At 45.7% G+C, this 15132-nt stretch overlaps 1 protein-coding gene and 1 long non-coding RNA gene across 2 annotated transcripts in view; one reads left to right on the plus strand and one right to left on the minus strand.

The window, feature by feature from the left end:
* Window positions 1–1320, minus strand: part of LOC119288942 (protein starmaker-like) — a 2616-nt gene extending 1296 nt beyond the window's left edge. Inside the window, exon 1 of the mRNA XM_037568407.1 lies at window positions 22–1320. Coding sequence (XP_037424304.1) covers window positions 22–1302 — 1281 coding nt within the window. The 5' untranslated portion in view covers window positions 1303–1320. The remainder of the gene's footprint in view (window positions 1–21) is intronic.
* A 456-nt stretch (window positions 1321–1776) lies between these two features.
* LOC119286036 lies at window positions 1777–5250 on the plus strand. The gene is made up of 2 exons (XR_005140172.1): window positions 1777–2249; window positions 4638–5250. It is a non-coding gene; the product is annotated as an uncharacterized LOC119286036 (long non-coding RNA).
* The last annotated feature ends 9882 nt before the right edge of the window (window positions 5251–15132 follow it).

The following is a 15132-nucleotide window of genomic DNA, read 5'->3' on the forward strand; positions in this document are numbered from 1 at the left end:
GCCGTCGGGTGAGTCGGTCGCAGGGACGTTGCCGTCGGGCGAGTCGGTCGCGGGGACGTTGCCGTCGGGTGAGTCTGTCGCCGGGACGTTGCCGTCGGGTGAGTCGGTCGCTGGCTGGGCCTTGCTCGGCGTGACATAGCCGTCTGGTGTGTTAGTAGCTGACATCTGCGTTGTCAGGGTGGCATAGCCGTCGGGAGTGTCTGCTGCAGACATCTTTGGTTGGGCCGTGGTCCGCGCGGTGTAGCCACCGGGGGTGTCAGCCGCGGGCAACCGTGGCTTGGCTTTAGTCGTCGACGCTTGGTATTCATCGGGCGTGTCGACACCTGGCATAGATTCGTCGGCCTTGGCCTCCATGGGGACAGCATCAAAATCCTCGTCTGATGCCTTGCTTTTGCTTTTGGAATTCTTATTGTCATTGTCGTCCTCGTAGGACTCGCTCTTGCTTTTAGATTTCTTCTCGGCGTCATCCTCCTCAGACGAGTCGCTTTTCTCTTTGGATTTCTTCTCTTTCTTTTTCTCATTATCGTCATCATCCTTGTTTTTCAATTTCTTTTCTTTCTTCTCATCATCATCGTCGTCATCCTTGTTTTTCAATTTCTTCTCTTTTTTCTCATCATCATTGTCGTCATCATCATCGTCCTTGCTTTTAGACTTCTTATCTTTCTTCTCATCATCATCATCATCATCATCATCCTTGTTTTTGGATTTCTGCTTGGTGTCATATATAGAGTCCTCGTCTTTGCTTTTGGAATTCTTCTCCTTTTTCTCAGCATCGTCATCATCCTTATTTTTAGATTTCTTCTCTTTGTCCTCCTCCTTGTCGCCGTCTTTGTTTTTTGATTTCTTCTCCTTCTTCTCAGCATCATCGTCCTCGGAGATGTCACCCTTGAGTTTGGATTTCTTCTCCTCCTTGGCATTCTTCTCAGCGACGGCATCCTCGTAGTTCATCTGTCCTTTGACTTGAGCGATGACCTTGGCCTCCTCCTTGAGTTTCTTCTCGTCACTCTTACTTTCAGGTTTCTTCTCAGGCACAACACCCATAATATAGCTTGTGTTATCGACGACATCCTTAGCGGCATGCTTCTTGCTATCGGGCCCAACTGATTTTTGCTCGGCTGCATAAGCGTCTGGGTCGACACTCGCGATACTGAGTTTATTGGCGAGGTCCTCTTTGTGGGCGCCCTGTAGCAATTTCTCCTTGGTTTCCTCCTCAGCAGTCATCGCCGATACGGGCGGCGCGGCGGCAACCGTGAGGAGGAGGAGGAGGAGGGCCGGAGCGAGCTGTGCCCTCATTGTGATCATCGGGACAGGGGTGGCGGTGGTGCGGGGAAAAGTTTGGACTGGAGGCCATAGGAGAGGAGGGGTATTTGAACCGGGAATGGGAGTAGGTGGTTGGCCGCGTTTGGGGGAAAATGGGAGGTCGTGCCGGTCTTTGCCATTTCCTCTGGGAACTATAACCGATAACATGCAACTCATTATCATCCTGCATAATTAAGCGCATGCCGTGAAGGCAGGACAACAGATAGACTACAAAAGACTCAGAATTACCACCCATTGATCCGCTAAAAATAGTATAATAATAATATAACTAATTTTCCGTGTGCTTCCACCTTTTTTTTTAGGAAATGTGCTTCCACCTTGACGGGTGGAACTAGTATAGAATAGGCATACGGTGAAAGAATAGAAAAAGGATCCTGGGCTGTTGGATCAAGGATGTACGCTACTGATTCGTGAGGATAGATCTGTATTCGTAACGACACAACTCTGTGCAAATATGTTCCTGTGCTCCCAGTAATTTGCTTCAGGTCCCTCCCCTTCAAGTCTCTCTGTCGCTCGCGTCCCCGTTCCCCAATCTCTCGTCGACGGGGGCGGCGGCCAGGCAGATCCGGTGCTTCCCTGGTGGACGACGGCTACTCTCACGGCACCTGCTCCCTGCCTCGTCCCCTCCTACCCCGGCATCCATGTCGCTTGGCGCCGTCCCCAGGGCACCCAACATCACGCTGCGCATCGTCGTCAGCGACCGGGCCGCCGCTGCCGCCACGGTCTCCTCCTCCCTGGTGGCCGCGGGCGGCCCGCCCGCTCAGCTGCATATTCTATATCTGAAGGCAACCTGGTACTGGTCTAGTGCGCCGTGATGCTGCCACTGTCTCCTCCTCCCCGGTGCTCCTAGATCCAATAATATCTCACCGGAGGCAAGCCGGTGGTCCTCGATCTCCTCGCCTCCTTTACCTCGCAGGATCAGCAGCAAGGTCAGCTGCGTTTCTCCCACTCCCCTCTCCCCTCTCCCTCCTATAGATTTCTCTCTAGATTTCTCTCTAATGGTAGCTTCCCTCTCCTGTGACGACTTGGATGGCTTTCATTGGTGTTCTTTGATGATTAAACATAGCATGATGCTTACTGATAGGACTTAGTTGTGGTATGCTATCCAAAAACACATGGGTCTGTCAACATTTATCATTGTAGCTCATATTTTGTACTGTGTTGTGTTCAAGAAGAAGCATATTCATCTATTGAAAATTTACACATATGCAGTGTATACATACATGTTTGATTTTTGTTCAGAATTTGGTTCTCCTTTTAAATATGCATTTCGTATTTTCCAAAAAAAGTGGTTCAATGGAGGTTGAGCTCCAAAGTGCCTCACCCGTGGTTTTAACTATATTTGATGAAATGGACAAGCTTACTGCTTTAATTTTCAAAGGAGTGCAGAGAGAGTTGGAGCAAAACCAGATGGACATAGTAGATTCTGGTGAGAGGCTGAGAAACTTGAATATGACTAGCAGTGTGTTCATGTGTTGTTTTAGATTTTTAAATATCGAATTCACCTAACCAAAATAGTTAGAGAATAGTGTATATATTTAACCGAGAAGTTGAAGTATATCATTATTGTTTCAGTTTGCATTCATTGTAACCTTCCGCGTGTAAAATAAGACTGTACCTTCTAATTTGCAACCTGGCAATTGGAGATGACTTCCTTAATTTGATATGTTTCAGGAGACTCTTAGTATCTGGATTTTGTGCAAAACACATTTAGACTCTCAGTACCCCCTTTAGGTTGTATCGCATGGTTGCATATGCTTAGTTGGTGGCCTGGTCTCTAGTGTTTGATAGTGGTGACTGGTGACCGTCAAATTTGTCTCGACAAAAGTATTGTTACATTTTGTGCTTCCTGTCAATCTCCATGTATTTGAACCCTGGAGCTGGCAGATCTTAACAAATTCCTCTCTCTTTGAAAGGGCGGAAAAGATCACGGTCCTTTTATTTTTCTCGTTGAAAATTAGTTTTTCTCTAAGCATCAATAACTAATAAAATCCATTTACTGGTCTGGGTTGTAGATTTAAGGAGGAGGGCCGTAGGTGCTTTGGAGAATGCCTTTTTTTTGTTAACATGATTGATGCATTCTCTTCAAGCTTTATAGTCAAAACAAAATTGAATGTCTTCTTCCAGAAAAAGAAAAGTAGTCACACTTGTTTGCCGGAAAATCTTTTTGTCAACGAAAATGTGACCTGAAGGTCAACGATTGCTTACAGGATGACCTAACTTGTTGATTTCATGATTTCCAATATGCAAAAGGTAGCTTCTATTTTGCCTTCCATTCTTTCTAGGTGCACATTATATTTGGCGCATTGGAATGGGCGGCAAGTCTTGTACGCTGCCATTTTGTTCACTGGTAGTAGTGAACTATTTGTTCTATAGACCACAAAAAAAGATAAAATACGGTTCCTCAGATCACTATGATATAGGAGTATTATTTAAGCAGTACATGAACACATGCTGATTGGAGCCCGGTTATGATCGAGCCTAAAGCCAAAATAAAATAAAATCAGTGATAGTGGTAGAATCACTACAACCACACTGATGAACTGGTGAAATATAAAATTAAGATAAAATTGAATTGTCAAAGTCTGCTGCACTTTAATTGGTTTCCACAGTGTGAAGCGGTTCACAACTACTCTTTCTCGGCCATCTTGTTCATTTTTATTTCCTGTGTCGTTGTAGTTTTCTTTCACATGTGAATAATTGCCATTGTTGTGCGTGTAATATTGCACTATCTATGTGGTTAACTAGTTATAGCTACTATTGTTCTTGAATCATGACTGCTTTTGAGTGATAGAACTGTCCAGTTGCATCGAGGGATACTATTTGATCATACGGCTATTTTCTTATTTGAATATACGATGGTCTATTAGAAAATCCCAAAGGTTTATAGGATTGATGTCTAATATGATTCTGCATTTGCATGTTAGCCTAAGTTTAATCGAACTTTATATGTAAATATTTGTGTTGCCTAATTCTGCCGGTGCTTGCCAATCTCACCTATGAACAGAATCTGCACCAAAGTGTTTTTTTGTACAAGATAAACAATGTTTTATAATCTGTTCCATTATTAGAGTTAGGATGATCCACAAAATAGCTGGCGGTTCTACCAGTACCAGCATAGAAGCATACCTCAGGTTGTGTTTTGGGATGAATTTGATTCATCACTATTTTTCCTTTCATGTGGTATGTGCAGCACACAGCGAGATGGCATTGTTGATGCATATTTATTCGATTAGATCATGAGCAATAAGTGCTTGACACTTGTACAGACATGTGCTAACTGAATCTTATTTGTTATTATGTTTGATCTCTCCTAGCGCAAGAAGCTCGATGAGCAATAAGCACTAGTAATGGAGGCAGAGGCAACAGCTTTTCTGTTGTGTGCCATCAAGTAGCAAAAGTTGATGCAATGCGATTATTTTGGTCCTTCATAATTAGTTTTGCATGAGATATACCAAAAATGATCCTCGCATGCTATGTTACACTTGATAAGTTATGTATGTGTGTCTCTTCTGTTGTGTTTGGTCCGGGATCGTGCAATTTGAAATGTATGTTTAGTTATGATTTCAAGTGGATGGATTAATGTTCTCATGTACTCTAATATTGGTGATGATGTTCACATACTTTTAGTGACCAACATGCTCAAATGTATGGATTTCTTGCATGGTTCGTGATGTAGCAGAAGCTACTAATGAAATCAAATATACATGGAATCTAGTACAGTACATATGTATATGCGGTTTTGTGTAAACCTAAGAGGAGAGGGGCACTCGTATAGGTTTAAAAAATTGTTTTATTTATGAAGGACAACTTGATTGATATATGAGAGATTTGAGGTGGTTACTGTAAGGACAACTTGATTGATGTATGAGAGACTTGAGGTGGTTATTGTAAAGACAACTTGATTGATATATGAGAGATTTGAGGTAAGTAATGTTCTATATATAACTAGTATTAGGGGGTTTTCAACACTGAGAACCCTCCATCTAAATCTGTACCAGTCATCTTCCATCCAATGGGCCAGGTTCATTTTTTCTATTTTTTCACCATAGACCCAGATTCTATATCACACCCTTGGCACATGGAGGGGCACAATGTACTTTTATGCATCTGGGCAGACAACAAAATAATTATTTTTATGCATCCAACAAAAAGTTTGGTTTTACATAGCATCAAACATTGATTCATGCATTCTGTCGATGAAGGACAAGATATTAGTTGCAGTATAAACACAAACTCGAGGTCTTCTTTCCGTTGAACCCATGGAGAACCAATGTAATAGAAAAAATTAAGCTTCTTACCAAATGGCACGTACATCATTCTCTAGTATTTGTGTAGTGTCAGCGAGGATCATCATGTATATATATGTAGACAAGGACATCTCCAAAGCGGAGCCCAGACCGCCTGCAAGCATCTGGACCGTGCGATCCAACATGTTTTGCCATCCAACGTGGTCCTGTATTCGTCCGCTGGCCCGTTCAAACGTCTTTTTTCCTGCAAACCGGAAGCAAAACTAGGAGGGGCTTTGCGGGAGTCCGGACAACAACTAGGCAGGACTCTGACACCCTCGGCCCACCTGAAACCTTGCCCTAAATCCCTCTCGGACCCAGCTTCTCCATCCTTCCCTCTTTCTTTGCATCCGTTTTCTCTCTCGTGATGCCGCTGCTACACCTCCATGGCCATCCGCCAAACCCTTCCCGGAGCTCCATGACCTCCACTGCTACACTCGAGCTCCCACGCCGCATTTCTCCACCGCCGGTCCACACCTCTCCTCCGTTCACTGTGCAGGTACCATTCGCCCCTACGGTACTCACCACACCTCTCCTCTGTTCGCCGCGTAGGTACCATCCGCCCGACGGATTCAACACGCTCTTGGCAATACCCGTTCAACAGGCTCTTGGCAATATCAGGGTCATGTTAAGAAGCCCACCAACATTCTTGAAGCAGTTGCATCACATGATCTTTTGATTTGGCACGCTTTCTTTGGAATACCCGGGTCTCACAATGACATCGATGTACTGTATCGATCTTCATTGTTTGCTAGGTTGACTGAAGGGAAAGTTGTTCCTTGCAATTATACTATCAATGGCCATGAATACAACATGTGCTACTATCTGATTGAGAATATCTATCCTCCTTGAGCTACCTTTGTCAAGACCATCTCTGAGCTAATTGGTCAGAAAAGGTCTCACTTTGCCCAAAGACAAGAAGCAACTAGCAAGGATGTTGAGAGGGCATTTGAAGTACTCTAGGCCCGTTTTGCAGTTGTCATGGACATGCTAAACAATCGGATCCGGAGACCTTGTGGGAGGTGATGACATGTTGTGTGATCATGCACAACATGACTGTGGAGGATAAGGGTGAGGATGCTGCCGCAGCTCTTGATTTGAGAACATGGGTGATTCCTATTGAACTATCAAATTAAAATCTGGTTGTGTTTGGTATGTTTGTTCAAATGCATCAAAAATTTCGGCATCGAGCAACTCAAGGAAGATTTGATTGAGAAATGTGGGCAGTAAAAGGGGACAACTAGAACGTATGTGCTATTTGATTTCAAGTATGAACTACATTTATTTGAAAACTTTGTTGGATTGTAATATTTAAGTTAGAACTACGATTTGATATGTGGTTATTTTGAGCATGCGAACTTAAAAAAGCAGCGGAAGATTTGCGGGTATGGTAGGATGGTCAGCTCCCACATAAGTGTCGTGGACTGGTCCCCACCGGTCCGCGGACGAATGCAATGTCAGAATTGGGGGTTAATGTTGGAGATGCCCTATGAGCAGAGGCTTGATCCAGAACCTGTTGGGAATATGCCCTAGAGGCAATAATAAAGTTGTTATTATCATATTTCCTTGTTCTCGATAAATGTTTATTATCCATGGTATAATTGTATTGACCGGAAACTCAAATACATGTGTGGATACATAAACAGACACCGTGTCCCTAGTGAGCCTCTACTATAGTAGCTCATTGAGTGAAGACGGTTAAGGTTTCCTAACCATAGGCATGAGTTATCATTTAATAACGGGATCACATCATTAGGAGAATGGTGCGATGGAGATACCCAATTGTAAGCTTAGCATCTGATCGTATCACTTAGTTTAATTGCTACAATTTTCTTCATGTCAAGTATCTATTCCTTTGACAATGAGATCGTGCCACTCCCTAATGTCGGAAGAATGCTTTGTAGGTATCAAACGTCACTTCATAACTGGGTGATCATCACTACAAAAAAACACGTCTGTGATGATACGTGTTTGTCACAGTAGGTCATGTTTTCTGTAATGCATGTACACCCATGACAATTTTATGAAAGAATCAAGATAGTCATACATGTGTTGTCATAGAAATGTTCCAGGACAATATTGAAATTATCATCACGGAAGTGTCCACTTCCATGCCGTTAAATCTCGCGTCATGGAAGTGTTTTCGTCAACGGTAACCAACACGTGGCATCCACCGTAACAGGTCGCCATTAAGCTATCAGGTCCGGTTTTGGATCTGATAACCCGTTAACAGCAACGACCAATGGTGATTTTCGACGTGTAAACATTGGTCAAAGGAAACACGTGTCAGCTCCTCGCTGGGACAGATGTGATCCACTAAATGGATGGGACAAGCCTATGATACGTCGACATCTTGCTCGGCCCAACAACGGTCCATTTAGGTTAAGAGGCTGACCCGTTTGACTTGGTTTAAACGTAGCGGGCCGGCCCATGGAAAGCCTGTTAACGGCTTGGTCGCATGCCCATTTACAGCCCGCTAACTCACAACCATTTATGGCCTATCCGAATTAGGCCCAACAGCGTCATGTGAGCCGTCCAATATGATTCCAGCCTGTTGTGACTTCCGGCCCATGTATGGCCCATGATGTCTTTCGGCCCATATGAGGCCCTTTGTAATTATGGGCCCTTTAGTGGTCCGTGGTTAAACTAGCCCATAATGAACATTATATCACTTATCCATTAACGACCCATTATTCAGTTGGGCCATTTTCCGCCCATGTTAACTTTTGGCCTTATAAGGGCCCATTTATTCTTGGGTTCATTTCCAGCCCTCAACTCCTTACAGTCCGTTACTGGCCTATTCCGTTGATGGGCCAAATTCAACCCGTAGCTATAGTCAGCCCGTCTGTGGCCTGTTGATCCATTGTGTTGGATTTGTCACGGCAGATGTCCTAGTGTGAGGACTTAGTCGTGAGGCCAACGCATCTACATAGTAGCTTGAGAGGGGTTGAGTGGGACGAGAGACGCGAGGTTTTTACCCAGGTTCGACCCCTCACGCTAGAGGTACTACCCTACATCCTGCTTCATTGATATTGATGATGATGATGATGCTCACGATTACAAGGGTGCTATCTCGCTACCTCTATCTCGAGAGCTATTGACTTGTCTGTCTAAACTTGTGAAAACTTGTCCCAACTTGTGGTGCCCTATCCCTCCTTATATAAGTTGGAGGGGTGGGTTACATGACTAGTCCTAGTAGGATTAGGATTACTCTATTACAAGTGGAGTCCTAGTCTTGCTTCCTTTGTAAGGGAATATTCCTTATGCTTTTCTCTTAAGCCGGCCCACACATGAGTCGGCCTGTCCACGAACCGCCTTCTAGGCCATCGGGTCTTGTCGCTCCTCTGACTCGCCTGCCGGGTCACCAATGAGTCACCAGGCCCGATCGGGTCATTAGTGAGTCGCCAGTCTTCGGGCTGGTTATCGATGAAATGCCAAGTCCCAGCCGGGTCATATATCCGACCGGGTCATACCACGGGGTATATCCTCGACATTAGCCCCTAGTTTATTTGGATTTATCCATGTTAAACTGATCCTGCAAAATAAACACAAGAACAAATTTGACAGGTTGTGCTCCGGGTTAAAAATTTCTGAACCGACACCTGATCATCCTTAAGTCCTTGTCATTTCCTTCTTCTGGAAAGTCTGGGTCAATAGACCAGCTTCATAATCAATTTGCTGACATTGGTTTCTCACAGACAAATATTGTGAAGAATAATTCATTAGATTCAGCTCCCAATGCTTAACAAAAATATTGGTCTTGAAATACTCATCTAATTTTTAGCTGGCTTGAAGATGTAGAACTTGCCGGTTTATAATTGCCCAAATTGTCGGGTTATAAACAGATGATGCTGGGTCATGATTGTTGCTGATGCCGGGTCAATCTTACGGCGACTTGGTGCTTGCTGGTTTTCTCAAAACTGAGAATTTGAAGATGTTCCTCCCTTATATGCATATCACCTGTAGCCCCCAAGTCTTAAGAGGAGAATATAGTGATAGCTTAAGGCTTGTTTTAATATAAATGCTGCAACTTTGGAGAAATCCGAGTTGTTCGTGTAAGTCGCCAATCATAAACTGAACATTTTGTACTCCCCATGTGTAGCCCCCAAGTGCCGGGTCATTATGCAATAATGAGTAGGGGCTTTGTAAATCTTATTATGTGGACTTTGAAATGAGAAATTAGTAGCCCCCAAGGGCCGGCTCATCACTATGTGATGGGTTGGGTCTTCAATGAGGCGAATTAAAAATGATCTTACATTAGCCCCCAAGTACCATGGTGCATGCTTGCAATGACATGGGACTTGCATACTTGATATAACCTTGATTTGAATAATGTAGCCCCCAAGTGCCGGGCCGTATGCCTGCAACGACTCAGGACTAAATAAAACCATATCCATTGTCCGGATGAAGTTGCTGAAAGCCTTTGCATATCAATATTGAACCATGCTCTCTGTTGTGAACTAATACTCTTGGATGAAGAAATAATAGCCATTGCTCTGAAGCGGCTTTGAAAACCTCAATCATAATACCGGTTATTGATAATCATAATAAAAATCCAGCCATGTTGGCTATTAAAGATTTGAATAATATAAACTCGGTTTGAAAACCGGTCCCTGCAATATAAACCAGTATATCCATGCATATATGATGCATGCTATGATGATGCAATGATGACGCAACGTATGATGATGTATGCATATGATGATAGAGTATAAAAATGTCGGCTTTGAAGACATGACCAGAAGAGGCTAGCTCTATTTTGTTTTTTGAAATGTTTTAGATTTTATCCCGTAAGCCGGCTCTCACGTGACATAAATTCGTCGTTTTAACCTTAACTAGTTCAGGATCTTATTGAAAAGAGTAACTGTTAAGAGTACAAACGGGCCACATAGCGGAGAGACTACGACAGCAGGTGAGTTTATCCTAGCTCTCTGTAAGCCGTCTCTCCCGTGACAAAGGCCGCCATTTTAACCTTGACTACTTCAGGGTCTTATTGAAAAGAGTAACTGTCAAGAGTTCGGCGGGTCACCTGGCGGAGTAGCATCTTGCAAACAGGCAGGTTTAACTCAAATTCGGCTTGGAAACGGATCAAGAGGGTGTGAACAGCTATGCTCGGTGAGCAGGAAGCCCCAAGTGACCTTATGAGACGGCTTGGATATCGGATCAAGAGGGTGTGAACAGCTATGCTCGGTGCGCAGGAAGCCCCCAAATGACCAATGAGTCGGCTTGAAAACCGAATCAAGAGGGTGTGAATAGCTATGCTCATTGAGCAGGAAGCCCCCAAGTGACCTTATGAGACGGCTTGAAAACCGGATCAAGAGGGTGTGAATAGCTATGCTTATTGAGCAGGAAGCCCTCAAGTAACCAATAATGTGATAAGCCAATAAGGCAGGATACCTATGTTTGAACCGTGCATCATGGCAGCAAGTTCTCTTTGGCAATCTTTAATTTTTTCTAAGGACTCGAACTTGCGAGAGATGGATTCTTCTTGAACCGGATGTTAAACCGGATATTGAGAGCTCAAAACTTTGTGAGAGACAGATTTCCCTTGAGCCGAATTTTGAACCGGAATATTTTCTGATAACGCGGAAACTTTCTTTTGAGCCAGAACTTTCTGATTGCTCGATATTTTTTAAGCCGGAAATTTTCTAACAGTCTTTAAATTTGCACCAATGTGGCAGTAGCCTCCGGGACCGGGTTATTTTTCCCTCCAATAACCCGGGGTTCTTGGATATTGCTAAGACTGGCAACATTTGCTTGTGTCATGTCTGTGTAGCCCCCGAGTCTTAAGACGACTTGAGGAGTTGGCTTGAGATTCTTCATTCTTGGCCGTGATATAAACCGCCAGATAATTTGAACAACAGAACGCCGAAATTTATGTAAACCAGAAGTTTGAGGCGAGTTGACGATCCTCGCAATACTTGTTGTATACTCCTGGTATGAGTCATGCAACAAACTCCGTGACATGATGATCACTTTTGCAGTAGACAACTTGTCCTGCATTAAAGAGTTTGCAAGTCAGAGTAATTGCTCTTTAAAAAATCAATATGTAATATACTAGATGGATTTCACCTGATACGTTAGGCCGGAAATTATCCGCCGCGGAGTTAATGATCACTACGGTGAAATTGAAATCAATCACGGGCGAGTTGGCCGCGGGAGCAGTCAGATGAGTCGATCCGGTGCTGACGGGAGAGTCGACCACGGCGTTGTAAGCCGGCTCAGACGGGAGACTCGGTCGCAGCGTTGGAAACAACACGGCCGCGGGCGCGGACGACGAGTCAGTCACGTGTGTTGATGTAGCGGAGGCGATTTGTGCATATATCTGTCGAGCAGCACGACACAGACAAGCGCTAGTGCAAAAATAATATTGGCGCACGCCCTTTTGCGACATCTTTATAATGAATGATGGTCCTGCGAAAAAATACCACAGACCAGAGTAACTGTTCTCGAATAACATGTGCTGATAAATTACATAAGGAGGATAACACCTTGATGTTTAGCAGACGTTCGTGTTTTTTTTAGAAAAGAAGGATGATCCCCGGCCTCTGCATCCGGGAAATGCATGCGGCCATTTTATTGATTATTCTCGAGGACCTTACAAAGTAGCACATCAATATGCCTGAATCCGCCATCTTGGCAACATCTGCCGCTACTCCAATCCATATGATGAATGTGTGCAAGCTGGGCCAAATATCCAGACCTCTGACCTAAGCCTAACATCTAAAGCCGGAGGCCCCGACCGAGCCACATACCAGGTCCGGGGCACAAACCGGTCCAACGCACTCACATGTGTCGCCGCCGCCATCTTCCAATGGTCCATCTTCAGAGAAGATTGAGGTGCCAACCTTGGCAGGTGCTTCCACCATTGATGCCACCATGACGCCGAACGACGACCTCCACCTACGCGAGTCCATCTCCAAGCAACAGACACAGATCCATGCTAGGATAGGGCCGCACCACTGCCGTCGCCCACCACCCACAAGCGCCACCCAGCCCCAAGGTTCCCAAAGCGGCGCCTTCAAGAAGGGAACGGCGCTGTGAGCGCCGTCGCCGCTCAACAAAGTTAGGGCTTTCACCCGGGAGACCTAGGGGAAGGGGAAGTGAGGGGATCAGTCCATACCGACGCCTCCAAGGAGGGGAACGACGCCCTCAGACATCGCCGTCAATGCGGCCGGCCATGGCCGACCAGGGATTTCGCCCGAACTAGATCCATGCTGAGGGAGTCCTGGACTAAGGGGTCCTCGGGTGTTCGGCCTATTATCCATGGGCCGAACTGATGGGATGTGAAGATATGAAGGCCGAAGACTGTACCTGTGTCCGGATTGGACTCTCCTTGGCATGGAAGGCAAGCTTGGCAATCGACTATGAAGATTCCTTCTTATGTAACCGACTCTATGTAAACCTTAGATCCCCCCGATGTGTATATAAACTGGAGGGGTTAGTACGGAAAGGATATATTCATTACCATAGTCATATAGGCTAGGCTTCTAGGGTTTAGCCATCACGATCTCGTGGTAGATCAACTCTTGTAACACCCATATTCATCAATATCAATCAAGCAGGACGTAGGGTATTACCTCCATAGAGAGGGCCCGAACCTGGGTAAACATTGTGTCCCCTGTCTCCTGTTACCATCGATCCTAGACGCACAGTTCGGGACCCCCTACCCGAGATCCGCCGGCTTTGACACCGACATTGGTGCTTTCATTGAGAGTTCCACTGTGCCGTCGACAAAAGGCTCGATGGCTTGCCTTGTCCTTAAAGACAACATCACCTCCGGGGGAGCTCTGGCCCCGGGCCAAACCCTTTGGTTGGGCGGCTTTACTATGATCGCCCGTTCGGCCGTTGAGCCGACGATGACCTCTCGGGCCATCGAAAACCCCCTTCGCATCAACTCCGAGCACTCCAAGCATATGGATCTGATAGAGCTTTCATCTTTGAATGAACTCCTGGATCACATCGCCTCTTTGGGAATAGCCACAGACTATGATCAGCTTGGGCCTAAAACCGATCAAGGAGAAATCGAGACCCTACAGGTCACCCACCAATTGCAGTAGTCGTGGAGCAAGATGGCGAGTCTTCGCCTATACCGAAGACGGACTATGATCGGATTGCCGATCAGGAAGAGCCGGATACCCACCCACGAAAGGATGTGACCAGCCCTCCGAACATAGCATCGGACGGTGGTCCTAAATAATCAGAAGATATTCCGGAACCCGGACTGTTAAGCCCGGAAGGTCGTCAGACTCCGAATAACCGGTCAGGTTGGGTTCGGATTTAATTACACCCACCACCCGGATATAGACTCTCTCATGAGCATAAAATAGCAGTCTCAGGAAATGGTCCACCACTTTTGGGCCAGATTCCTCCTCGTCAAGGACAAGATAAAAGATTGCCGTGATGAGGACGCAATATCAGCGTTCTGTAACAATTACGCAGACGAAGGAATCCTCAACGCCATCAAGCGCCGCCGCATACTGAAATTCGCTGACTTAGCAACCATCGTACAAAAGTATAGCGCGATGGAGAGCACCTGGAAAACTCAGGCAGCTCGCTGGGAACCGTCAGTCCCAACTCAACTCCCCATACAGGCGAAAAGGGCTCACCCTCGCGGCACCCCCAGTCCAACAGTCAAGAAACACAAAACCGCTATGCGGCACGGCACCATTCTGGTGGGATGGCTCGATGGCCCATGCAAAATACATACAACGCCAGATACCGTGGCAACCCACAACCTTAGAGCATGTTGGATACTACCACAGGTAGCCAAGAGTGGCGAGGACATCCTTATCAAGGACGACCCAGAACGGCATCCCCCAGGGGACGATAACTCAAGAGTATTGACGGTCTTTGAGACATTCGCTTCAAACAACAAGCGCAAAAGGGCGCTTCGCGAGCTCGCCGAAGTCTACCAAATTGCCGCGATAAACTCCTGGAACGACACGGCTATAACATTCAACGCCGGCGACAAACCAAAGTATAGAACCGTACGAGTGCCAGCCGCGTTAGTCCTCAGTCCCATCGTGGACGGGTTTTAACTTACCAAGGTCCTCATGGACGGCGGCAGCGGACTAAACCTCATTTACGAGGACACACTCCATAAAATGGAAATAGACAGGAGCCGCATCATGCAAAGTAACACAACCTTCCGAGGAATTATCCCCAGTCGGGAGGCACGATGCGCGGGCAAAATCACACTTGACGTAGTATTCAGCACGCCGAAGAACTACCGGTCTGAAGAAATAACTTTCTAAGTGGCTCCTTTCAGGAGCGGATATCACGCCCTGTTGGGGCGGGATGCTTTTACACGCTTTCAGGCCATACCCCATTATGGGTATATGAAGCTCAAAATGCCCAGTCCAAACGGCATAATCACTCTCGTCAGTGATCCGGACATAACACTCCAAGCTGAAAACAAAACCGCATCCCTGGTCCTGGAGAAGCTGTCCGAAGCCCTCACAACCGAAGAATTAACCGCACTACACTCCTCGGTGGACAGGAACAACGTGATCCTCGACAA

The sequence above is a fragment of the Triticum dicoccoides genome, chromosome 4A, assembly GCF_002162155.2.
Source record: "Triticum dicoccoides isolate Atlit2015 ecotype Zavitan chromosome 4A, WEW_v2.0, whole genome shotgun sequence".
In the NCBI taxonomy this organism is placed as follows: domain Eukaryota; kingdom Viridiplantae; phylum Streptophyta; class Magnoliopsida; order Poales; family Poaceae; genus Triticum; species Triticum dicoccoides.